General features: G+C 55.1%; 1 protein-coding gene and 1 long non-coding RNA gene across 6 annotated transcripts in view; one reads left to right on the forward strand and one right to left on the reverse strand.

The window, feature by feature from the left end:
- Nucleotides 1-26,170, reverse strand: part of LOC127487350 (uncharacterized) — a 1,183,652-nt gene that overhangs the window by 180,327 nt on the left and 977,155 nt on the right. The gene's annotated exons all lie outside the window — the stretch shown is intronic.
- Nucleotides 1-26,170, forward strand: part of ATP9A (ATPase phospholipid transporting 9A (putative)) — a 136,820-nt gene that overhangs the window by 12,553 nt on the left and 98,097 nt on the right. For 4 of the 5 annotated variants that reach the window (XM_070051684.1, XM_070051685.1, XM_070051688.1 and 1 more), the window contains exons 2-3: nucleotides 18,712-18,856; nucleotides 21,758-21,871. In XM_070051684.1, coding sequence (XP_069907785.1) covers nucleotides 18,712-18,856; nucleotides 21,758-21,871 — 259 coding nt within the window. Of the gene's footprint in view, nucleotides 1-11,744; nucleotides 11,768-18,711; nucleotides 18,857-21,757; nucleotides 21,872-26,170 lie in introns of those variants that run through there. The other variant, XM_070051687.1, reaches the window with a different exon arrangement.

The following is a 26,170-nucleotide window of genomic DNA, read 5'->3' on the forward strand; positions in this document are numbered from 1 at the left end:
GAGACAGATCCTACATCCACTGGTTCACTCTCCAAATGGCCGAAATGATGGGCTGGGCCAGGCTGAAGCCAGGAGCCTGGAACTCCATCTGGGTCTCCCATGTGGGTGTCAGGGCCCAAGCACTCAGGCCATGCTCCGCTGCTTTCCCAAGGTGCGCGTTAGCAGGCGGCTGGATCAGGTCGAAGCAGAGCAACTAGGACTTAGACCTGTGCACTGATATGTGATGCTGGCTTTGCAGGTGGCAGCTGCACCCACTGAGCCACAGTGCCAGCCCCACACATAGAATGGATTCAAAGGGAAACAAGTTAGTAACAGTTTCTGGGCTATGTAGATGCCTGTGCGTCATACCCAGCATTTAGGAGGCAGTGGCCCATGCTACATGGCACCATTGGCCTAAGGATAGAATTTTATTGCTACAAGGGGAAAGAAACTGGATTTGGTGGCACTCATAGATTGAAATTAAAAAAAAAAGTTTTCCAAGTTACACATGAATAGTGTGGTTTGTAAACTGCGTGGTTTGTCAGGTTGGCAGGGGATCTGCGCGTTGTTGTTGTCTTTGGTGGCTTCCCCGGTGCTGGGGGAGAGAAGCTGGAAGGGGCCCTCGCATGGGGGGAGAGTGCCTAGTGATGGTGGGAAGGTGTGCCGGGCTCTTTCCTCATCCCCATGACAGCTTTGTGGCATTTGCCGAATGCCAGGGGAGAGCCTGTTGGCTGCTGTCCCAGAGGAAGAAGTAAGGTGTGGTGTCACCGGTGACGCAGGCCTGGCGTGGTCTCCTGCCTGTGCCAGGTGCTTTGGTTGGTTGGACACAGTCAGGTCGGGTGTCGGAGAGTCCCAGCCCCAGCTGGCATTTCAGGCTTAGGGATTCTCTGTAGGCTGCGAAGCAGCAGCCCTGGCCTCGGCTCCTCCACCTGTGACAGCCAAGTCCGGGTTTGCAACACCGCGCGCGAAGCTGAAGGCAGACACCACCCAGTCTCCCTCCTGGGTGCAGTGTGCAGGAGCCGACGTTGGGGAAGTGGAGAGCAGCGTGGTGGCTGCCCGGGCTTGAGGATGGGTGAACTGTGGGTGCCCGCCAGAGAGACGGAGGGGCAGTGCTGCGTTGTGTAGCTCAGGATAGCTAGGATGAGGGTAAGAATGTCCTCACCACGGAGAAGTGACAGGTGTTTCGGGGATGGACGTGTGGATTGCCCTGCTGGAGTCAATACGCAATGGATATGTGTATCAAAACATCACATTGTACCCCATAAATATGTGCAGGTGTTTTTGCCATTAAACAAACAACAATAAACTTGGATAAACAAGAAAAAGCTCGGGGCTGGGGCTGTAGCTCACTTGGTTAATCCTCCGCCTGTGGTGCCGGCATCCCATATCGGCACCGGTTCTAGTCCTGGTTGCTCCTCTTCCAGTCCAGCTCTCTGCTGTGGCCCAGGAAGGCAGTGGAGGATGGCCCAAGTGCTTGGGCCCTGCACCCCATGGGAGACCAGGAGGAGGCACCTGGTTCCTGGCTTTGGAACAGCACAGCATTGGCATAGCGGCCATTTAGGGGTGAACCAATGGAAGGAAGACCTTTCTCTCTGTCTCTCTCTCATTGTCTATAACTCTACCTGTCAAGTAAATAAATAAACCCTTAAAAAAAAAAAAAAAAAAAAAGAAAGCTACCCCCAGATATGGTCGTGTGTCCTCTGGGGGACAAGATGGCCTTGGGAACCAGGACACTCCTGCAGTGTTCCATATGAGTGGCTGTTCTCCTATTTTAACCCTTTGGAGGTATCTTATCCTGTCTTTGTAAAATAATACTGAGGCAAAACCCAGGAGACCTATTGAGGGGTGGGTGGGCGGTGCAGTGAGTAAAGCTGCCCCCCTGCGATGCCCACACCCATATCCAAGTGCTTTCCGACCCAGCTCTCTGCTGACGCACCTGGGAGGCAGCAGATGATGGCTCAGGTGCTTGGGCCCCTGCTACCCACTAAGGAGACCCGGATGGAGTTCCTGGCTCCTGGCTTTGGACTGGCCCAGCCCTGGCTGTTGTGAGCATTTGGAAAGTGAACCATTGAGAGAAAGTGATCTCTCTCTCTGCCTTACAGATAAATAAAACAATGAATAATGCACATTTAAAAAAAAGCAAGCAATTCATATCTGAACTACTGTTCTTGACTGTGAGGTCAGCATCCTGATTTAGTAACCAAGGCAGCCGGCAACCGTAAGAACATGCGGGAAGTGTGCCCCAGATTGTCTCCCTGGTCCTCCCCAGCGCCAGTCTTCGGGATTCACTCTAGTTGGGACTTTAAAGAAGCAGCTGATGTAATCGAGGCTTTAGGGCGAGCCGAAGTCCAGTCTGACTGGTTTCCCTGTGAGAGGTCCCCTGGCCTATGGTGCTTTGTATGACACCTCCAGTGAACTAACACAGCAGAGAGTGGGGGGCATCCCATTACTGCTGGCTCAACACCTGTGGTCTCTCGTGTTACTAATAAACCTTTATTTTAAGCCAGTGTCGATGAGTTTTTTTTTTTTTTTTTAAGATTTATTTATTTGAAAGTAAGAGTTACACAGAGAGAGGAGAGGCAGAGAGAGAGAGAGAGAGAGAGAGGTCGTCCATCTGCTGGTTCACTCCCCAATTGGCTGCAATGGCCGGAGCTGAGCTGATCCGAAGCCAGGAGCCAGGGCTTCTTCTGGGTCTCCCATGTGGGTGCAGGGGCCCAAGGACCTGGGCCATCTTCTACTGCTTTCCCAGGCCCTAGCAGAGAGCTGGATTGAAAGTGGAGCAGCTGGGTTTCGAACCGGTGTCCATATGGGATGCTGGCGCTTCAGGCCAGGGTGTTAACCCACTGCGCCACAGTGCTGGCCCCGATGAGTTTTTATTTTATTTTATTTATTTATTTGACAGGCAGAGTTACAGACAATGAGAGAAAGAGACAGAGAGGTCTTCCTTCTGTTGGTTCACTCCCCAAACAGTCGCAGTGGCCGGAGCTGTGCCTATCCGGAGCCAGGAGCCAGGAGCTTCCTCTTGGTCTCCCTTGCGGGTTCTGGAGCCCAAGCACTTGGGACATCCTCCACTGCTTTCCCAGGCCACAGCAGAGAGCTGGACTGGAAGAGGAGCAACTGGGACTAGAACCGGCACCCATATGGGATGCCGGTGCTGCAGGTGAAGGATTAACCTAGTGTGCCGTGGCGCCACCCCCCCCCCCCCCATGAGTTCTTTGTATACCCGAGCACTCTGTTAGGATGTCCATGGGCGCTGCACTGTCTTCCTCCAGGAATAACCCGGACACGTGTCAGATGCTCTGTCTGGCGTGGGCGCCCTCCGCAGGTGTTTGGTTTTGCTTACTGAGTCTGTCGTCACCACCTGTCCAGGCTGCGATTTGTGTCGCTGGTTGCTGATTCGTGTCATTTCCGTTGTGCCACTTGTGTGATGTTCGCTGCTGCCCCCGTTGCGAGCTGATGAATGGCCGGACGTTGTTCTAAGCGTTCGCTGTAACCCTCCTGACAGCCCCATTTTACGGTTGATGAAACCGAGGAACCAGAGGTTTGTTACTTTGCTTTTAGAATTGTTTTGCTTTGGAATGATATACACTCATTTCAGTTTTTTAAAAAGATCCATTTAATCTGAACTGATACAGCAGACAGTGCACTGAAGCCTGTCTGTCTTCTTTGAGGTTTTCTGCAGCGTCCTTGTATTTGGGTGAGGGAGGAGAGAGGGAGTGGGAGAGAGAGAGGGGCTGGGGAAGGGGAGGGGGAGAGGGACAGGGAGAGGGACACCTGTATCTGCTGATTCACTTCCTGAACGATTGGGAGTCCGATTGGGAGTCCGGGAACTCGATCCAGCTCTCCCACATGGGTGCCAGAGAGCCAAGCATTTGCCATCACCTGCTTCCTCCCAGGGTGCTCAGGAGCAGGAAGCTGGAACTGGGGGTGGAGCCAGAACTCTGACCCCGGCACCATAATAAATGACAGCATCTTAACCCCTGCACCAAACACCGCCCCTGACTGGTGTTTTATTTTTGCTTTGGAAGCAATGTTTGCATCCCAAATGCCGGCCCTCCAAAGCGGACTCCAAAAGTGAACCAGGGCAAAGTTGGGGGAAGCCGAGAAGTCAGTCACCTCTCAGGCTCGCGTCAGATAAGCGGGATCCGCAAAGCAAGGTTCACAAAGCAGCCTTGTCCCTGACAGCGCAGAAATCCAGTGTCAGAATGCTGCTTGGTCCCGGATGTTGGGCATCTCAGAGGCTTGCCAGCCCATTTGTTTGAGTATCCAGATCTCGGAGCTTTCCACGCTCACAAAAATGTTAACGGAAATTTATAGCAAGGAGACTAAAAATAATTACCGTTGATTCTTCCATTCATTGAGTCCGTAAATGCTCACCGCGCACCTACTCTGTCCCTGGCAGTCTTCGTAGTGGGAGATTGTAGTCAATGAAGAGACGGAAGTCCCTCCAGTCATCACACTCAGGGATCCACGACAGGTGTTCTCCCAAGGCTTCAGCCACCTCTTGGTTCTTAGGTGCCGGTACCCCAGGTGCTGTAAGTCAGCTGTCTGCGGCATAGTTCTGTACCAGCTGCTGGGGTTACTCCGGTATCCAGGAAACGGAGGCTCAGGGGGTTCAGTCACCTCCCTGGGTCCCATGGCTGCCGGCCTCTTGCCTCCCAGGTCTGACCTGGGTTTTCTCTTCCGAAGTCCTAGACCACCCACTGTGAAGGAGCCAGCATCCGCGCGCATACTCTTGCTTATTTGTGTTTTGTTTTTCATTGTTTCCTGTCTACCCTACAAAACGTAGGCTGCATGAGCGACGTGCCCTTTAAAAAACATTTATTTTTTATTTTATTAAAAAAAATTTTTTTTTGACAGACAGAGTGGACAGTGAGAGAGAGAGACAGAGAGAAAGGTCTTCCTTTGCCGTTGGTTCACCCTCCAATGGCTGCCGCGGCTGGCGCGCTGCGGCCGGCGCACTGCGCTGATCCGATGGCAGGAGCCAGGTGCTTCTCCTGGTCTCCCATGGGGTGCAGGGCCCAAGCACTTGGGCCATCCTCCACTGCACTCCTGGGCCACAGCAGAGAGCTGGCCTGGAAGAGGGGCAACCGGGACAGAATCCGGCGCCCCGACTGGGACTAGAACCCGGTGTGCTGGCGCCGCAAGGCGGAGGATTAGCTTAGTGAGCCGTGGTGCTGGCCTAAAAAACATTTATTTTTAAAAATATTTTTATTTATTTATTTGAGAGGTAGAGTTACAGAGCAAAAGGTCTCTCATCCTCTGGTTTGCTTCCCAAATGGCTGCAATGGTTGAAGCTGGGCTGATCCAAAGCCAGGAGACAGGAGCTTCACTGGTGTGGGGACCCAGGCACTTGGGCCATCTTCCACTGCTTTCCCAGGCCACAGCAGAGAGCTGGATTGGAAGAGGAGCAGCTGGGACGTGAACCAGCACCCATATGGGATGCCGGCACTGCAGGTAGAAGTTTAACCTACTACACCTTAGCGCCGGCCCCAGTGTCTGAGTTTTGTGCCTAGTGATAGACCAGGGGCCTTGCTAGGCATGAACCCCCTATGGGGAAGCCAGAGAAGGCAGTGTGGCCCAGGAAGGGCCTCCCCCACACCCAACCCCATCCTCAGAAATAGGCTGGGACCCCCACAGGGGACTCTGAACACCGGGGCTTTATCTTCATCCTTTGCTAAGTCCCAGTTCCTCTTTGGGAGGCGTTGCAGACGCAGGAGCTGGAACGATTTCAAGCCGTGCCTCCCGTGGTTTAGCACTTAGGTTTTTTCCTTCTGACCTGTCTGTAATGAGTGGCTGTTCAGTGACGTGGTATTGGTTCATCTGTGCTGCTGTAAGTTGTAACTTAGTCTACAGAGGGTATCTTATTTTTTTTTTAAGATTTTTTTTTTTTTTTGACAGGCAGAGTGGGCAGTGAGAGAGAGAGACAGAGAGAAAGGTCTTCCTTTGCCATTGGTTCACCCTCCAATGGCCGCCGCGGCCAGTGCGCTGCGGCCAGCGCACCGCGCTGATCCGATGGCAGGAGCCAGGTGCTTCTCCTGGTCTCCCATGGGGTGCAGGGCCCAAGGACTTGGGCCATCCTCCACTGCACTCCCTGGCCACAGCAGAAAGCTGGCCCGGAAGAGGGGCAACCGGGACAGAATCCGGCGCCCCGACCGGGACTAGAACCCGGTGTGCCGACACCACAAGGCAGAGGATTAGCCTATTGAGCCACGGCGCCAGCCCTTTAAGATTTTTTTTAAATATAGAATTTTTCCCTCTCCTCCCCTCCGATCCCCTCCCCTCCCTTCCCCTCCCCTCTCCTCTCCTCTCCTCTCCTTTTCGACAGGCAGAGTGGACAGTGAGAGAGACAGAGAGAAAGGTCTTCCTTTACTGTTAGTTCACTCTCCAATGGCCGCTGCGGTCAGCACACAGCACTGATCCAAAGCCAGGAGCCAGGTGCTTCTCCTGGTCTCCCATGCAGGTGCAGGGCCCAAGGACTTGGGCCATCCTCCACTGCATTCCTGGGCCACAGCAGAGAGCTGGACAGGAAGAGGAGCAACTGGGACAGAATCCGGCACTCCAACCTGGACTAGAACCCGGTGTGCGGTGCTACAGGTGGAGGATTAGCCTATTGAGCCGTGGCGCCAGCCTTTTTTTAAGATTTAACAATTTTTTTGGAAGAGTTTCAGACAGAGAGACAGAGAGCTTCCATTCGCTCGTTCACTCCCCAAGTGACTGCAGCAACCGGAGCTGAGCCAGGCTGAAGCCAGGAGCTTCATCCAGGTCTCCCTTTTAGGTGGCAGGGTCCTAGGTACTGGGCTACACCTTCCACTACTTTTTGCAGGCCATGAGCAGGGATCAGAAGTAGAGTGGCCGAGACTTGAACCAGGACCTCTATGGGATGGTGGTGTCACAGGCGGCAGCTTAACCCACAGCACCACAGTGCCAGCTCCTGCAGGGTGTATGTTGATGCACACACTCTCCCGCCGTGTGGGGGTTTTGTGGGCTGGGTCAAATGGAGTGCCTGAGCGTCCAGGGGCTGCAGGTGGACGCTGCTGAGTGGTTTTCTGGAGGGGCTCTGCCGTTTTGCACCCACAGGAGTGTGGCTTTCCCCACATTTTGGGGCTAGGATTTGAGTGCACCTGCTGTGTCCCAGTCAGCACTCTGCTGGGGTCCTGGGTGAGCGTCCCACTTCTGGCAGCGGGTTGGGTGGTTATTTAGGATGTGCTCGGAGTCTGCGGGCAGTCATCGAGTCCTTGCTGCATGGGGAAGAGCAAGTCTTGCTCTGTTCAGCTTCTCATGACAAAACCTCGTGTAGGTACCAGGGCCCAGGCAGTAACGTCTGGCTGACGTGCCGAGATGGGGTTTGCCGTGCAGGGTTGGAGCCTGGGGTGGTGGCACCTGAGCAGGAAGACCAGAGATAGTCTGTGCCGCCGTGTGCCCAGTCCGCTGTGCAGCCGGGTCCTGCTCAGCTGCCGGCACCGACCTCCGCGCTCTAAAGGTGACCTCTTTCCCAGGACCAACCTGACAGGCACCTTGGGATGCATTTCCGTGCCGGGGCCACGCCCAGGTGGCACAACCCTGCAGCTGCTTCCAGGCCTCCATGGGGGCGGGGAAGGGAAGGGTGTTCCTGGTGGAGGCCAGGCTCCAGGCAGGGCGTGCCTGCTGGAGTCCTGAGCGGCCGGGAGTGTGGATTCAGGCCAGACTGTCCCGGCTCCAGTTAGATCTGTCACTGGTCACATGATCTCTGGCCAGTGAGTGCCCCTCTCTGAAACCTGGGCGTGATAACAGTGTCCCCTGCTTTTGGGACTGTGGGAGTTTGTGTAGCCTCCTTGAACCCCACAGTGTGTGGCTCATGGCTGCAAAGTGCAGCAGTAGCTTCCACGGCAGGGGTGGAGGGAGGAGAGAGGTGGGCCCAGGCCACGCCACGGGGAACTTTGATGTTTTCCTGTCATTCCTCCCTAGGCTGCCTTCTGGACGGTTCAGAGGCGGCTGTCAGATTCCACACTCTGGGCCAGGGGCGCTGGCTCTGCCCTCACCCACTGCAGGTGCAAATTCTCATCTGCAGGGTGGGTGGGGATGAAAGCCCCTGATGCTGGGAGGAGCTGGATGGAGGCTCCCTCCCTCCCTCTCTCCCTCTCTCCCTCCCTCTCTCCCTCTCTCCCTCCCTCCCTCCCTCTCTCCCTCTCTTTCGCATGGGGGGAGAGTAGAAACAGAGAGAGAGAGATCTTCCATCCACTGGTTCACTCCCCAATTAGCCGCAGTGGCCAGAGCTGCACCAATCTGAAGCCAGGAGCCAGGAGCTTCTTCCAGGTCTCCCACGTGGGTGCAGGGCCCCAGGACTTGGGCCATCTTCTACTGCTTTCCCAGGCCATGGCAGAGAACTGGATTGGAAGTGGAGCAGCCGAGAGTTGAACTGGCGCACATATGGGATGCCGGCACTGGAGCGGCAGCTTTACCTGCTTTGCCACAGCGCCGGCCCCTCTCATCAACATCTTAACTGCTGTGCCAAACCCTGCCCTAACTTGTCTTTATATCCTTCCTGGGGCTGCCCAGTGTCGATGTTGAGACCATTTATTTTTTCCTGGGTGCTCCAGCTTCCTGAGAGCGTGGCGTTCGGCAAACATCCACAGGGTGCCTGCTGATCACAGGACTGGGGGCAGAGGCTTGCTTCCCTGAAGGTCAGCTCCGCCTTGCAGAAACATTGTTGCCTTAGCCCATCCCCCATAATGTTTGCTTTTCCAGGTTGCTTGGAACCAGTGCCAGCCTGATCAGTGAGAAAGTTGCTTCATGTTTTCTTTTTTAGGTTAATATTATGACATTTATTAAAATGTTTTCTTTTTTTTATCTGGAAATACAGCTTAAGGGAAATAATGTCCTTAATTGAATGGGTATGATGCGGCCTAGGTTCTGTCCTGGACTCAATTCATACAGAAGTCTCAGATCCTCAAAGGAATTCAGCAAGGCAGGCGTTATTGTTGTCATTGTGTAGATAGGAAACGTGGGAATTGAAGCTGAGTGGCCCAAAACGCAGAGGCCGGTGGAGCCTGGCTGGGATTTGCACCCGGGCCTGTCAGGGTTAAGCTGTTCCTTCTCTCACCTGCCAGCTCTACTGTTTTAAAGCTGCACTTGCAAGTTCTCACCTCCATCCGCTGCTTGTGAGGTTAGCATCCTGTGTGAGTGCTGTTTGGAGGCCTGTCTGCTTCACTTCTGGTCCAGCTTCCTGCTGATGTGCCTGGGAGAGCAGTGGAGGGTGGCCCAGGTGCTTGGTTCCTGCACAAGGGAGACCTGGATAGAGTTCCTGGTTCCTGGATTCAGCCTGGCCCAGACCCGGCTGTTGTGGTCATTTGATGAGTGACCCAGAAGGTGCAAGATAGATCGATTTCTCTTTCTCTCACTCTGCCTTTTAAATAAGCAAAATAAATCTTTAAAAAAAAAAAAAGGGAAAAAGAAACAAGAGCATTGTCCGTGACGTCGACATAACAGCACGGCTCTGGGAAGGGACCCCTTGGAGACCTCCAGGTGGGCCCTGAACGCCACCGATTAGACAACCAGGGTGTGGCGGCCACACATCCCGAGGTTGACGGGGAACCTGGTGGTCGCCTACCAAGCTCAAGGATTCCACTCCACAGCGGCAGGTCCAGCAATGTGGGTGGACACTGTTTCTGGGTGCTGCAGAGTTCAAGTTCAAAGAATTCTGGGCAGGAACTAGGTTGTGTTGAGACCTTTAGTGAGACCCTTGCTTCCTTTTCAGATTTCCTCCAGTGTTCACAGCCCTGTCCTGGCAGGCAGGCTGGCGGGCGGGCTGGCGGGCTGGCGGGCTGGCTGGCAGGCTGGCAGGCTGGTGGGCTGGCGGGCTGGCTGGCAGGCTGGCGGGCTGGCGGGCTGGCTGGCTGGCTTTTTAAAGGTTTATTTTATTTATTTGAAAGAGTGACAGAGAGGCAGAGATAGAGATCTTCTGTCCACTGGTTCACTCTCCAAGTGGCCACAATGGATGGGGCTGGGCATGGGCCTGGGCCAGGAGCTGAGCTCCATCTGGGTCTTCCATGTGGGTGCAGGGACCCAAACACTTGGGCCATTTTCTGCTGCTTTCCCAGGTGCATTAGCAGGGAGCTGGGTAGGGAGTGGGGCAGTGAGAACTCAAACAGGCCATGCAATGTGGCATACTGGTGTCACAAATGGCAGCTGAACCCTCTGCACCACAGTGCTAGCCCCTGGCCACTTTCTGATGCCAGGCACCTGCTGGCGTCTGAGCAGTTCAGAGGGGAGGAGGACATGGCGGGCTGAGACTGGGAGCCATGGCCAACGCCACGTCCAGCTGGCCCTGGGCGCCGTGGTTTGCTTTTCGCTGTGTTGACTTTGGTGTTCCCTGGTGCTTACTAAGTGGTACTGTTTTCCATTTATGGAAGTGACGTGAGGTTCCCTTTTAAAACACCTTTAGGTGAGCAGCGTGAGTCCATTTAAAACACAGAGTTTACAAATACTGTCTCGGCAGGCGTTCCCAGCCTGGGCACCGAGCGCTTTGGGCTGGATCATTCTCTCTTGCAAGGCTGTGCCTTGTAAGATGTTGAGCAGTGCCCTTGGCCTCGCCATTCGTAGCTGCCAGTAGCGTCCTGTGGTCGTGACAAAAGCGTCTCCAGACGGTGCCAGATACCCACTCGGGGGCAAGCAAGGTTGCCTGTAGTTAAGAACCACTTCGTGTAAGGTATGCACATTTAGATACAGTCATGGAGGAACTGGAGTGTTGCAGTGACCTTGTGGGTGTGGGTGTGTGTCTGAGGTTTGGGAAGTTCTGTTTAGGAGAGTTTACGGTGTGAGTGCTTCCTCTTGAGGTTCAGATGTGTGTCCCATGGCATTCGCATGAGTTCAAGAGTGAGGTTGGGGAGGGGTGGGTGGCATTGTGGCACTGCAGGTAATGTGATAGCAGTGGAAGACAGTCCACGTGCTTGGGCCCCTGCCACCCGTGGGTGGCCATCTAGGAAGTGAAGCAGCAGATAGAAGATTGTTCTGTCTCTCTCTGTCACTCTGCCCTTCAAACAAATAAAATGAATCTTAAAAGGGAGTGAGGTAGAAAGAGATGTCCTGGAAGGGGTGCTCTCCATCAGTGCTGTCCAGTAGAACTTCCTGCCTGGATGGAATGTTCTAGATCTGCTCAGTCCAGTCCATAGCAACTGGCCACAAGTGGCCGTGGGCACTAACGGTGACTAGTGAGAATGCGGCACTGGTCGACTCTGATTAGATGAAGCGTCAGTAGCCACAGCTGGCAGAAGTTGCCCTGGTGGGTGCAGCTCTCTGGAAGTTGGGGAGCGGCCCTGGAGGCCGCTCAAGCCACAAGGCAGTCAGGAATCTCAGGAGGGTTTAGATAGTGGCTCCAGTGGCCGCCATTGGCTCGAGCAAAGTGCAGTGAAACCAGTACCACTGTGTTGGTTCACAGAGCTGAGCCATCCAGGGAGAGGAGGCACCCGCTCGCTCTCCCAAGGTTGGTCAGAGTCTCCGTCTTCCCCTTCCTCCTGCTTGACCTTCCAGCCTGAATGGGAGCAGGGTGGCTGCCCTCGGCCCCAGGCTTGTTTGCTGCTACCATAGCAACCCCTGGGTGAGGAGCACTTTCCTGGTGTCTGTGGCCAAATCCCAGCCAAGATTCTCCTTGGCTCTTCTCAAGCCAGTTGCCGTGTCCACAGTGGCTCTGCCTGGCTAAGCCTGGATCGTCAGGCCCAGAGCTCGGACAGCTCAGACGTGGGGTTGGTCCCAGCTAAACCCAGTGGGAAGAAGATGGCAGGACACTGACTCCATAAACTGTGATGAAAGAGTACGTGTGGGAGACAGGACAACTCCATACTGTCGTCTAGGGCTGAGGGTGGACCCAGGGAAGGCCATGCTGGCCAGGAGGCCCCTCCCCAAGGCTGTAGATGTGGGCTTCAGGCTGATGGAGGGCAGGGCCAGAGTTGGTGTGCACAGGTGAGGCAGCCCTTGGCGTGTAGGTGGGATGGGTGAGGCACAGCTGGTGTTCCTGTGGGGTGTGAACAGGGCATGGTGTGAACAGGAGACTGGAGTACACAGCACAGAGGGTCTCTGTTGGGAGGTCCTTGGCCCCAGGAAGACCAGGGGAGGCAAACCTAGGGGGGTGAGTAAGGAGAGGAAGTCGGGGCACCAGTGCAGAGGAGACCCGGGGTGCAGGGGTCCATGGTGAGAGCCCGCAGTCGGGCTGGGAGATGTCCCCAGGGGACAGTGCTTTCTGGGCTGGTGCGGGGGGCAGACTGATGTTGGATGCCCTCTCACCAGTACCGCTGTCCCATCCTCCCAGCCTGGAATGCCAGGGAGCCTCTTGCTCCAGCAGAGTCGCTCCAGCGCCCTCTGCTGAGAGATCCCAGCTCTGCGCTCACTGTGGAGGCTGTGACACTGCCGGGAGAGCTGGGGAACTGGTAGCCGGCGGAGATGCTGGGTGTGGGCGGTTCAGCTCCCAGTGAACGTGCAGCAGAGTCGCGCCTTTTTTTTTTTTTTTTTTTTTAAAGATTTTATTTATTTATTTGAGCGGTAGAGTTAGAGAGGGAGAGACAGAGAGAAAGATCTTCCTTCCGCTGGGTCACTCCCCAAATGGCCACAGTGGCCACAGCTGAGATGATCTGAAGCCAGGACCCAGGAGCTTCTTGGGCCATCCTCCACTGCTGTCCCAGGCCATAGCAGAGAGCTGGATTGGAAGAGGAGCAGCGGGGACTCGACCTGGCGCCCATATGGGATGCAGGTGCCACTGCATCAGCCCCCAGAGTTGCTCTTGATGGCCCTTAGAGAGCCTTGTGATTTACAAACATGTTGAGGCCGGCGCCGCGGCTCACTAGGCTAATCCTCTGCCTTGCGGCGCCGGCACACCGGGTTCTAGTCCCTGTTGGGGCGCTGGATTCCGTCCCGGTTGCTCCTCTTCCAGGCCAGCTCTCTGCTGTGGCCCGGGAGTGCAGTGGAGGATGGCCCAGGTGCTTGGGCCCTGCACCCCATGGGAGACCAGGAGAAGTACCTGGCTCCTGGCTTCGGATCAGCGCAGTGCGCTGGCCGCGGCGGCCATTGGAGGGTGAACCAACGGCAAAGGAAGACCTTTCTCTCTGTCTCTCTCTCTCACTGTCCCCTCTGCCTGTCAAAACAAAACAAAACAAAACAAAACAAACAACAAAAAACAAAACAAAACAAAAAAACATGTTGAGAGACTGACAAGAAAATAACTGCAAAAGAACTGTGCAGAGCCGTTAATGTCAGCGCAGGGTGTGGAGAGCTCGTAGCTCTGGGTCTGGTCAGGCAGGGCTGGGCCCCACCTCTGCCTTCCCACGCCCTGTGGATGTGGCAGGTGCAGTGGCAGATCCTGGGCAGTCACCAGGTCATCTGGGCTTGGTTTTTCTACTGTGAAATGGGGGCGATGACGACGTCTGTCTGGTAGGGTTGCTGTGAACGCTCAGAGGCAGCGTGTTTTTCTTTTCAATTTTTTCAAGACTGTGCTTTTCAACATCTACGACACGCCGATCATCCACTCCACCCCCCAGCGTCTGGACCGCTGTCTTTGCTTGCCCAGATGGTGGGAGGCCCTCCTAAATGGACCTCTGTCCCTGTGTTTTTGTTATTAATGTAACAGTCTGGTTAAGATAGAGTTCGCATCCCCTACAGCCTACCTGTTTAAGATACACCATTCCACAGTTGTATTTTTTTTTTTAAAGATTTTTATTTATTTATCTGAATGGTAGAGTTACAGACAGTGAGAGGGAGAGACACAGAGAGAGGGTCTTCCATCTGTTGGTTCACTCCCCAAAAGGGTACGACAGCCAGAGCTGAGCTGATCTGAAGCCAGGAGCCAGGAGCTTCTTTCAGGTCTCCTACATGGGTACAGGGGCCCAAGGACTTGGGCCATCTTCCACTGCTTTCCCAGGCCACAGGAGAGAGCTGGATTGGAAGAGAAGCAGCCAGGACTTGAACTGGTGCCCATATGGTATGGCAGTGCTGCAGGTGGAGGCTTAGCCCACTACGCCACAGCGCTGGTCCCTCATCCATTGCCAGCTGACGTCAGTACATCTTGTTACTCCCCAGGGAAATGCCAGTGCTGGTTAACCACTTGCACCTGGTCCACCACAGCCTCTCCTCTGCCCAGCGCCTCAGGGTGGGGGTGGGGAGGACTTTGCAAAGTACAGACCGGATCCTGCCCTCCCCCTGCTTGCGGTTGCTGGGGAGCCCCAAGGAATGAATTCCAGACCCCTTGCCTTGAGGCCATCGCTCTGTGCCTTGGCTCCCTGCTCACCCCTCGGGGTGCTTTGTGTGTGCGGGCTCTGTCCCACATCCGGGTCTTTCCCCTTGCGGTCCCACCCGCCTGGCCTTCGGTGCACTGCACCAGTGCGTGGCTGCTGCTTCTGCTTGCTCAGTCCAGCAGTCGCTCCGGCCCCTGCCCTGTTCCGGCCCCCAGGGCCATGCCCTCTCTCCGCTGGCTCTCATTTGCTTTTGGGTTGTTGTGGACTGTCTCCCTCCACCAGACTGCAAACTCCGCGGCAGAAAGTCCTGATGTGGGGGCAGCGCTGTGGCGCAGTGGGTTAATGCCCTGTCCTGAAGCGCCGGCATCCCATGTGGACAGCGGTTCGAGACCCGGCTGCTCCACTTCCGATCCAGCTCTCTGGTATACCCTGGGAAAGCAATGGAAGATGGCCCAATTCCTTGGGCCCCTGCACCCGTGTGGGAGACCCAGAAGAAGCCCCTGGCTCCTGGCTTCTGATCAGCACAGCTCCAGCCATTGCGGCCAATTGGGGAGTGAACCAGTGGATGGAAGACCTCTGTCTCTCTCTCTGCTTCTCTTCTCTCTCTTTCAAATAAATAAATAAATAAATAAATAAATAAATAAATCTATCTTAAAAAAAAAGAAAGTCCTGATGCGTTGGGCTCACTTTGGAAGGCGCTGCCCTGTGCCTGCAGGAGTGCCTTAGGGATCCTGGGTGAATGAATGTGTAACCTATAGGAGCTGTGGTTACTTGTTGTGCTATTATTTTTAAAAGATTTATTTATCTGAAAGGTTGAGCGTCAGAGAGAGAAAGATCTTCCATCTACTGGTTCACGCCCCCAAATGACCACAACAGCTAGTGCTGGGCCAGGCTGAAGCCAGGAACCAGGAACTCCACCCTGGTCTAGGTCTCCCACGTGGGTGGCAGGGGCCCGTGCACCTGGGCATCCCCCACTGCCTTGGTAGGCACATTAGCAGGAAGCTGAGCAGCTGGGCCTCCAACTGGCACTCTGGCATGGGATGGTGATGTTGCTGGCTGTGGCCCAACCAGACGAGCTGCGGTGCCGGCCCCTATTATTGTTAGTATTGAGTGTTCAGTAAATACTGTTTGCCTGGAAGTCAAATTACTCCTGCCCTGAAATGTGCAAGTTACGTTCAGTGCAGGTGGAAAGTGAATGAAAGGGGTGCAGTCGCGTGGGCTAAGGGAGCTGACCTGGATGGTTGCAGGCGTGGCTGTGGGTCAAGCTGCCGTGTGGGACACCACCTCTCACATCAGCGTGCCTGGTTCGAGTCTCAGCCACCGCATGCCTCTGGGTGGGTTTCTGCTCGTTTGCCTGGGAGACAGCGGACCACAAGGGCCTGTGCTCCTGCACCCACATGGGAGACCAGGGTGGAGTTCCTGGCTCCTGGCTTCCGCCTGGCCCAGCCCCAGCTGTGGTGGGCATCTGGGGAGCTAACCAGAGGATGGAAGGTCTCTCTCTGTGTCTCCCTCTCTCATCACTCTGCCTTTGGAGCTGGCTTTGAGGTTGATGAGGCTGCGCTCAGTTGATACAAAGCCCTTCTGTTGTCTTGTGCCAAACCCTGATCCCGCCGCACAGTGAGACTATGAGGAAGGAGGGGCAAGGCCGCAGGCCCAGCGTTTAGTCCCCACTGAACTCAGCAAATGCATGCATACTACTACGAATTTAACTAGAAAACATTTCATCCCTTCGACAGTACGTGCACAGTGTAAAAAATGCAGATGTCACTGAGGAATATCCAGGGGACGCTCCCCTACCCCTTCTTCCCGAAGCGGGCCGGCTGTCAGCTTGGCTGGACGTTTCTTACCCCTGCAAGCCCGTCTCTGCGTGTGTCTTCTCTCGCTTTCATGCAAAGACTGGCATCCTGCACGTACCTCTTAGCCCTGCTCTTCCGTCGACCTCGTCTTTTGAACGGGGCCATCTCGTGTTTAGCTCCACCCGCTTCCTTGAAGGCTCCTGGGAGTTCTATTTCCATGCATCTCTGTTCGTTTAGCCGATTGCCCCGTGATGAGTGCTTGGATTTGTGTGCGGTCTCTGTGTGCAGCGAGCTTCCTGGTACTTTGTGCAGGTGTATGCATTGGTAACTTAGTAACGAATAGGAGTAGCTTGTGCACGGACCTTCTTCCAAAACAGAGCAGAAAAAGTTCGAGTAAATAGCATGGCGGGATGTGGCCCTCTTAACTCGTTTCTCTTATTTCATCGAAAACATTCAGTTATGAGCTCCCTCCATTCTCGGTATAGGAAAATTGGGAGGTAAGAATATCTAGAAAAATAAGTGCATGTGTCTTTAGATACGACTTATTTGAAAGGCAGAGTGAGCGTGGGGAGAGACAGAGGGAGAAGTCTTCCATCCGCTGGTTCACTCCTCAGTGGCTGCAGCAGCCAGGGTTGGGCCAGTCTGAAGCCAGGAGCCAGGAGCTTCCTCTGGTGTCCCACGTGGATGGCAGGAAACAAGCACTTGGCCATCACCTGCTGCCTCCCAGGGGCATTAGCAGGGAGCTGGATGGGAAGCAGAGCCCCTTCAGTGGCGGTTTAACCCATTGCACCCATTATCTTGTTCCTCAAGATAAATTTTAACCCTGCCATCCCGAGAGAGAATTTCTTTGAATGCTTTCACTAATAAGCATCTCTGGAGTTGGAGTCGTAGCACTCTGTCATTAGCTTACCGAAACCCATGAACGTGACTCAGCAGCCTGATGATGACAGGAGGGAGTGAGGATTCCTGCCCCCTCCCCCCCCCCCCCCCGGGTCTGGCATCACCATCAGGACAGCTTTTGCAGACAGTGCTGCCTGTGCTGTGTGTTCTGTGCGCCCCTTGCTTCCTCCATCCCTTCCCCACGTCCTGCGTTCCCCGCGTCATCCAGCCCTCCACACCGCCGTCTCCAGTGAGTGTCTTCCGCTCTGAACCCGTGAGCAGGGGTGGGGAGAGGAGGAATCGCACTCCTGGAGGCCAGCAGGACTGTGTTCCTCGAAGTGACTCCTGGAGGTGTTGAGAACAGGAATCAGGGTGCTGTTTCTTAAGAAGGGGCGCTGTGTCTGCGTCTGTGAGCAGGCGGCGAGCGTGCGAGGCAGCGTGCTAGTCTCCTGATGCTGGGGCACTGTGCTTGCCCAGCAGTGCCTGGCCCCTAGGAGGAACGGGAGAAGGAGTGTCCACTGCAGACAAGTAGTTATGTGAGTCGTGGTTGCCGCATCTGATTGGTTTCCTTTTGGCTGGCGACATCCTGGGCTGGCAGGGCTGGGCTTGTGTCCTGTCTGAGCCTCTGTGCTGGGGCAGTATGGGAGCTTGTAATTGTCAATGAACTTCCTGGTGCTGCCCCTTTCAAAGGTTCTCACAGTGGCCCAGGTCCCCAGCTGTTCCCTTGCCTTGTGTGAGAGTAACCTGGGTGCCGGGTGCCTGGGGCTGGGGAGCTGGTGCCAAGGAGATGCCCACCTGGGAGAGCGCTTGGGGTCAGCCTGTCGCCAGCCAGCGCACAGCCCTCCTCCAGGTTGTCTTGGGCTCAGAGATGTTGCCTTGCGCCTGCTCCTCCAGTGTGTTACTCAAAAGAGGAGTGGGGGGAGGGGGTGGAGAAGACATATTTTGCCCCCTCTCCTTTATAGAATGAGGAGGTGTTTCTGTGGCTTCCACAGCAGGGGTGGTGGCTGGCCTTTGGCCAAACCCAGCCAGGTCTCACGTGTCGGCTTTGTTTCACCGTTCTGGGCTTCCCCCTCATCTGTAAGATGTGGAATTGTGCTTGTGGTGGCATATTTACTTTCTTAACATACATCTTTTAATGCTTGCATCATCCTGCTCTTTGGAATAAATCCTGTGGGCTTCGCAGCAAGACTTCTTTATCAGGACCATAGTTTCTTAGAAGCCTCTGCTGTTTTCCCCAGGCCACTGAAGTGTGGCGCCCCAAACCTGATTGTGGTCCTGACCCAGCCGGGGCGTGTGGAAAAAATGCTCTGAGAAGAATGGGCAGATGAGAGCGTGTCCTGGATGGTGTGGGCGTGGCCTTGATGGTGTGATCATATCCTTGACAATGAGGGTGTATCCTGGATTATGTGGGTGTGGCCTGGATGGTTTGATCTTGGCCTTGACAATCAGGTGTGTCCTGTATGGTGTGGGCGCGGCCTTGATTATGTGGGCGTGACATCGATGATATGGGCGTGTCCTGGATGATGTGGGCAAGGCCTTGATGATGTGGGCGTGACATCAATGATATAGGCATGTCCTATATGATGTGGGCATGACATTGATGATGCAGGCGTGGCCTGGACGGTATGGGCGTGGCCTTGATGGTGTGATCATATCCTTGACAATGAGGGTGTGTCCTGTATGGTATGGGCGTGGCCTTGATGATGTGGGCGTGTCCTCGATGATGGTGTGATCATATCCTTGATAGGGAGTGTCCTGGATGGTGTGGGCATGTCCTAGACAGTGTGGGCATGTCCTGGACAGTGTGGGCGTGGCCTGGACAGTGTGGGCGTGGCCTTGATGGTGTGTCTTTCCCACAGGTGCTGTGAGTGGCTGAGATGCTGCGGCAGAGGGGACCCCAGGCCCCGCACGGTCTGGTTGGGGCACCCCGAGAAGAGGGACCAGAGGTATCCTCGAAATGTTATCAACAACCAGAAGTACAATTTCTTCACCTTTCTTCCTGGGGTAGGTGCCAGCGTAAGCCACACCTTGTTCTCTTTTCCACCATGAATTTATGTGGTGCTGCCAGTCTTAGAAGACGGAGGTCCCTGGCAGATTTTGTGAACAGCTTGTGTCTCCTGTGCCACTCCAGCCACTGAACGCCCATCCTCCCTGGCCGGAGCACCTGCAGGGGCTGCCTGCTGTCCGTAAGGCCATGGCATGTCCCCTGTCCACACAGAATAAGTTCATGTGTGCTTGGTCTGTTGGGCTTTAGAACCAAAACATGGAAGAAGAACATACCCCCAAAGCCACATATGCAATACAGGGAAGGTGGGAGATGGATGTACATGTTTTATTTATTTGAAAGAGTTACAGAGAGAAGTAGAGACAGAGAGAGAGACAGAGAGAGAGAGAGAGAGAGAGAGAGAGGTCTTTCATTCCACTGGTTCACTCCCCAAATGACTGCAACGGCCAGAGCTGAGCTGATCTGAAGCCCGGAGCCAGGAGCTTCTTTCAGGTCTCCCATGCAGGTACAGGTGTCCAAGAAGTTGGGCCATCTTCTGCTTTCCCAGGTGCGTTAGCAGGGAGCTGGATTGAAAGTGGAGCACCACTGGGCCAGCGCTGTGGCTCACTAGGCTAATCCTCTGCCTAGCGGCGCCGGCACACCGGGTTCTAGTCCCGGTCGGGGCGCCGGATTCTGTCCCGGTTGCCCCTCTTCCAGGCCAGCTCTCTGCTGTGGCCCGGGAGTGCAGTGGAGGATGGCCCAAGTGCTTGGGCCCTGCACCCCATGGGAGACCAGGAAAAGCACCTGGCTCCTGGCTCCTGCCATCGGATCAGCGCGGTGCGCGGGCCGCAGTGCGCCAGCCGTGGCGGCCATTGGAGGGTGAACCAACCGCAAAAGGAAGACCTTTCTCTCTGTCTGTCTCTCTCACTGTCCACTCTGCCTGTCAAAAAAAAAAAAAAAAAAAAAAAAGTGGAGCACCACTGTATAGGATGCTGGTGCTGCAGGTGGCAGCTTTACCCACTGCGCCACAGCACTAGCCCCCCAAAATTTTTAATCCTACCATCTAGACAGAATTTCTCTCTCTCTCTTTCTCTTTGAGATTTATTTATTTGAAAGGCAGAGTTACAGAGAGGGAGAGAGAGAAAGAGAGATCTTCCATCCGCTAGTTGACTCTTGGGTGGCAGCAAGGCCCAGGGCTGGGCTGATCAGAAGCTGGGAGCTTCTTCCGGTCTCCCATTGCCTTATGCAGAGTCGTGGGCACGTGGGCACGTGCTCTGCTGCCCCTCCCTCTGAAGTGTGCGTTAACTGTCTGGTTCAGCGGGCGCGGCCCCCACACACATCGGCAGCAGCCGGGTCCCTTGGGAACAGTAGAACAGAGGCACACGCGCCCTGCGGCTCAGGTCGATTGGAATTCTTTTTAGGGATGACTGTGTAGTTTTTAAATATTTATTTATTTTATTTATTTAGAAGGCAGACACACACACACACACCCAGATGAGACAGAGGCAGAGAGACGTGGACTGAGATCTTCCATCCTCTGGTTTGCTCCTCAAATGCCCACGACAGCTGGGAGCTGAGCACGGGTCTCCTACCGTGGGGTGTGGCCCCAAGGGTGTGTGTTGGCTGGAAGCTGGGATGGGTTATGGGCCTCCCAAGCCGCAGCACCAAACACCCGCCCCTGTCGCGGCGTCTGGGACTTTGTGGGTAGCTCCTGTGCCCGCAGCGCCTCGCTCCCCCACCTCGGTGTCTTAGGTCAGGGGAAGGGCGAGTGTGCTGCAGACCAGGCCACCCCTGCGCCGTGGCTGCGCCCTCGGGGGTGCGTGGCCACCTGAGTCGCCCGTGGGACTGCAGGCACTGCTGTGGCCTCGCACACCTGAGGTCTCTGCCCATCTGGCCTTGGGCAGAACCGCCCAGGGGGGTCAGCCTCCCTCCCGGGCGCGTTCCACTCCATCCGCTTGTAGTGGTGAGCGCCAGCCATGGAATGTGTCTCTCCTCGGACTGAAGCTTCAGGGCGAGAGCATTTCCCGCTAAAGCCGCTTCCTGAGCGGCGTTCTGAGGGCCCTGCCTGGACCAGGCGTGTGGCCAAAGAACCAGCAGAGGACGCAGGTGGCGCCCCCTGTGGGCCCCCCAGGTGGTAACCACTGCCCCAATCATGGTGTTCATTATTCAGTTTTTTACTTTTTTCTTTTTAAATAGTTTTTAAAAGATTTATTTATTTATTTGAAAGTCAGAGTTACACAGAGAAGGAGAGGCAGAGAGAGAGAGAGAGGTCTTCCACCTGCTGGTTCACTCCCCATTGGCTGCAACAGCCAGAGCTGTGCTGATCCTAAGCAAGGAGCTTCTTCCGGGTCTCCCACATGGGTGCAGGGGCCCAAGGACTTGGGTCATCTCCTGCTGCTTTCCCAGGTCATAACAGAGAGCTGGATCAGAAGTAGAGCCACCGGGTCTCGAACCAGTGCCCATATGGGAAGCTGGGACTGCAGGCAGTGGCTTTACCCGCTGCGCCACAGTGCCGGCCCCCAGTTTTTTACTTTTACCAGTGACACTTTGGGTATCCTTATGTGTTTTCCTAAATGACACACGGGAGTGTTGAAGCCTCCCGTGAGAGGGGCGGTGTGAGCCCCGTGATCCTGTGCGGGAAGGTTGTTCACTGTCACCCCCTCCCACACAGCCTGCCAGCCGCCTCAGGCCAGCCCTGACCACCTACCACCTCCCCCCTCAGACTCCCTCCCTGCCTCCCTGCACAGACCAGCTCTGACTGTCTCCTCCCTTAGACCACTTGCCTGCCTCCCCTGTCAGGCCAGCCCTGACTGACTCCTTCCTCAGACCAGCCCTGTCCGTCTCCCCCCTCAAACCAGTGCTAACTGCCTCTTTCCTCAGACCAGCCAGCCCTGACCGTCTGCCGTGTTGTCTGCCTGCAGGTGCTGTTCAACCAGTTCAAGTACTTCTTCAACCTCTACTTCTTACTTCTCGCCTGTTCCCAGTTTGTTCCTGAGATGCGGCTCGGCGCGCTCTACACCTACTGGGTTCCCCTGGTGAGTGGGGTGGCGCCGTGTGCTCGTGTGCTCCTCTCTCAGCGGTTTGGGATCAGACGATGCCTCGCCCCTCCCTGGGGGGGGGGGGGAGCGTCTGCGCTGGGCGGGGACTCTCGCTGGGAGGGGAGGTGACCCTGCCAGCACGGTGGAGCCCCTGAGATGTCACCGTGGAGGCTGCTCGTCCTGCATGGCCAGGCTCCAGCTGCAGCATAGCCTGTGCCGTCACTCATTCATTCACCCGGTCGGCCAGCCAGTGGGGCCGTCATTCATTCATTCACCCGGTCGGCCAGCCAGTGGGGCCGTCATTCATTCATTCACCCAGTTGGCTAGCCGGCGGGGCCGTCACTCCTCATTCATTCACCCCGTCAGCCAGCTGGCCGGGCCGTCATTCATTATTTTGAGAGATGTATATGGCGTGGGTCTGGATGCTGGGGACACGGAGGCATGTGAGAAAGACACGTTTTCCGTGCTCCCTCACAGGCCGTGTTATCTGAATGTTTCTGGAGACCAGATTTGCAGCTGACATAGAGTGTTTGAGTGCAGAGGCCTGGAAGAGTGGCAGCGTCTGCCTTAGTGTACAGGGAGTGAAGCAGAGCTGACGAGCCCCTCCGTTCGTTCCTTCCTTCCTTCCTTCCTTCCTTCCTTCCTTCCTTCCTTCCTTCCTTCCTTCCTTCCTTCCATCCTTTTGGCAAATGGTTACTGAACACCTGCTGTATGCTAGGGCCGTGCTGGGTGCTGGGGGCAGTACTGAGGGGACTGGATAAAGTCCCTGCCTGTGGGGGGATAGACGATAAACAGAAATAGGGCTGCTGCACGTTGTGTGAGGGCACAGGTGCACCTAGTACCTTGTGATGGGTAGGGGTGGAGGGCAGCCATGCAAGGCCCCCTGAGGAAGTGATGCGAATGGGCAGGCAGGGCAGGGCCCTGTGGCGGGGAGGTACGTGGAGGCTTCCACCGTCACATGCCCAACCCAGGCCCATTGCTGCCTGTGCTCGTTTTTTTTTTTTTTTTTTTTTTTTTTTTTTTTTTTTTTTTTTTGAAGATTTATTTTATTTATTTGAAAGAGTTACAGAGAGGCAGAGGCAGGGAGAGAGAGAGAGAGAGAGAGAGGTCTTCCATTTGCTAGTTCACTCCCCAAATGGCTGCAACAGCTGGAGCTGAGCTGATCTGAAGCGAGGAGCCACGAGTTTCTTCCAGGTCTCCCACACAGGTGCAGGGGCCCAAGCACTTGGGCCATCCTCCACTGCTTTCCCAGGCCATAGCAGAGAGCTGGATTGGAAGTGGGGCAGCCAGGACTTGAACCAGTACCCATATGGGATGCTGGCATCACAGGTGGAGGCTTAACCCACTGCGCCACAGCGCTGGCCCCTATTTTAGCTTTTAAGTTCCTCATCCGTTTACTATATACTTCTATAAAATGAAATCACAGGTTACTTTTTTTTTTTAAAAGTCTGCTGTATAGACAAAATATTTATTACACTTTTTATTAAAGATTTTTATAAGTGTCTAGTTATTTGAAAGTTGATTCGAGTACATTCATGAGAATCTGCCCTAAAATACCATTCTTCAAGCCGGCGCCGCGGCTCAATAGACTAATCCCCCCCTAGCGGTGCCGGCACACCGGGTTCTAGTCAGATGAAGAACATTTAAAGAACAATAAAGCAGGAGAAATTAATTCATAAGGAATTCCTATTTTTCCCACAGTCTAAAACAATTTTAAAGCAAGGCGTTTTATTTATTTTTAAAAAATTAAGGACTTTTGGGCCGGCACCACGGCTCACTAGGCTAATCCTCCACCTGTGGCGCCAGCACACCAGGTTCTAGTCCCGGTCGGGGCGCCGGATTCTGTCCCGGTTGCCCCTCTTCCAGGCCAGCTCTCTGCTGTGGCCCGGGAGTGCAGTGGAGGATGGCCCAGGTGCTTGGGCCCTGCACCCCATGGGAGACCAGGAGAAGCACCTGGCTCCTGCCATCGGATCAGTGCGGTGCGCTGGCCGCAGTGCGCCAGCCATGGCGGCCATTGGAGGGTGAACCAACGGCAAAGGAAGACGTTTTTCTCTGTCTCTCTGTCTCACTGTCCACTCTGCCTGTCAAAAAAAAAAATACCATCCTTCATTTCGTGTCCATCCTCTGGAGTTGCTTTATGAACAAACAAGAACAATTGCTCAAAGTCTGGCATCCTTTCTCTCTTTAGAAAAAGAAACAAGATTCACGGCCTTCTGAGTCAGTTTTTTTTCTTTTTTTGTTTTAATTTGGGAGGCACAGAGCGCGCGAGCTCCCATTTGGTGGTTCACTCCCCGAGTGGCCACAGCAGCTGGGCCTGGGCGGGGCTGAAAGTGGACACTGGAAGCTCCAGCTGAGTCTCCCACGCCAGGGCAGGGAGCCCAGCACTTGAACCATCCCAGCTGCCTCCCCGGGTGCATGTTAGCCAGACGCTGGAGTCGGGGTCGTCCTGTAACACGGGATGCAGGTGTCTTGGCCTTGAGGCTAAATGCCTTCTCTGAGTCTGTTTATTTTTAATTTCCAACAGATCTTTCTCCTGATTTGTAACGGGAACGTGGGAGCACTGCAGGAGTCGGGGCAGCACCTCTCCTGCTGCGTGGGCTCCCGCTGGCGAGGGGATCCCCTAGGGCTCCCTGTGCCTCGGAGGTTGGGACCTCCCACCTGGCTTGGCTTGGAGCACCACGGGTCCCCTCTGCTGACACACAGACCCCACGCTCTGCGCACGGGCTCAGGAGCGGCTTCCGTTCCCTTCTCTTCTGGTTCGGTTACAGAGGGGCCTCACGACATCGGGGAAGGATGAATTTATTTATTTGGAAGTCAGAGGTGCAGAGAGAGCGGGGAGAGAATCTTCCGGCTGCCGGTTCCCTCCCAGATGGCTGTAGCCCCTCATTCTCCTTGTCCCCGCTGAGCCCTTTGGCACGGCCTCTGGGAGAACCCAGCAGAGCGCGCCCAGTGTTCCGACACGGTGACTTCTCGGTCACTTCAAGCCCCACAGGACCCCTCTGTGAGCCACACCCTTGGGAACCTGGGTGACGGAAACATTTTTGCCAAGGTGGCTCACCCCAGATGCCAGTAATAACGCAGGTGGAGCTGTAGGGACACTGATAGGAGAGCTCCCTGCTTCCGAGGAGAGGGGGTCGGAATAGCGAAGGGCTTGGGATGTGTGTGGCACGGGAGGTACCTAGGCGTCCATCTGCTGGGGACAAATCAGGAGCTACCTGCAGGGTGGTGCAGCCGGGCTGTGGGATGCGCGGGGCGTTAGAGACAATCCAGAGGACGTGTCCGCGTGCACCTTCGATGTGGACCCTGCTGCTGCCTCATGAGAACCGTGAACGGCAGAGCAACGTGGACGTGTGCTTCAGCCCTGGGCCTTCGGCCTCCCCCGTGCTCTGCTCGCTTAGGCGTGGGAGTGCACAGCACAGCAGTGTGCGAGGGTTTTCCCCAAAGCCAGTGGTTACCGTTGGAGCTGAGGGTTGCTTATTCCTTGTACAAGTGTTTTTGATTCTTCTGTATGAGATTCTTTTTTTTTTTTTTTTTTTTGAGATTTATTTTATTGGCTTGAAAGAGTGACAGAGACCTTCTATCTCGTTCACTCCCAAATGGCCTCCAAGGCCAGGACTGGTCCAGGCTGAAGCCAGGAGCCCAGAATTCCGAGTCTGCCATGGGGGTGGCAGGGTTCCATGCACTTGGACCATCCTCTGCTGCTTTTCCAGGCACATCAGCAGGGAGCTGGGTGGGAAGTGGAGCAGCTGCGACTCAAACCAGCACTCTTTTAGGATGTCGGCATCCCAGGCAGTGGCTTAACCCACTGTGCCACTACGCTGGCCCCGTGGTCCCTTTGGTCATCAGCTTTTCCTGTGATAGGTCAGTTGGGGGACATTTCTCATGTTTTCGCTTTTCCTAGGGACCACAGAGAAGGGGGATTGAGGTCAGAGACAAAGCAGAGAGCATCTCTCTCGGTCACTGCAGCCGGTTTCCCCAGTAGGTTTGCATGCAGAGGACCAGTTCCAGTTCTTGGCTAGAATGTGGCATGAGACGTCTCCTGGCCTTACTTCAAATCCAGCGACAGCCCCAGTGGCTCTGAGTGGCGGCCCTGGGGCTCGGCAGTTTGGTGCAGCCCTTGGCTGTACTTTGGGAAAGACTTTTAATTTGAACACGCCTCAGTGTCCTCGTCTGTAAAACAGAGGTGATGCTGTCTGCTTCCTGGGCTTGCTGGAAGGGCGAATGAATTACTGCAAACTCTCAGAAGATGGTCTCATTTTAACTTGAAAATTCTGCCGCTTGCATCGTGGTCATGGT

This window comes from Oryctolagus cuniculus, chromosome 11, assembly GCF_964237555.1.
Source record: "Oryctolagus cuniculus chromosome 11, mOryCun1.1, whole genome shotgun sequence".
Classification (NCBI taxonomy): Eukaryota; Metazoa; Chordata; class Mammalia; order Lagomorpha; family Leporidae; genus Oryctolagus; species Oryctolagus cuniculus.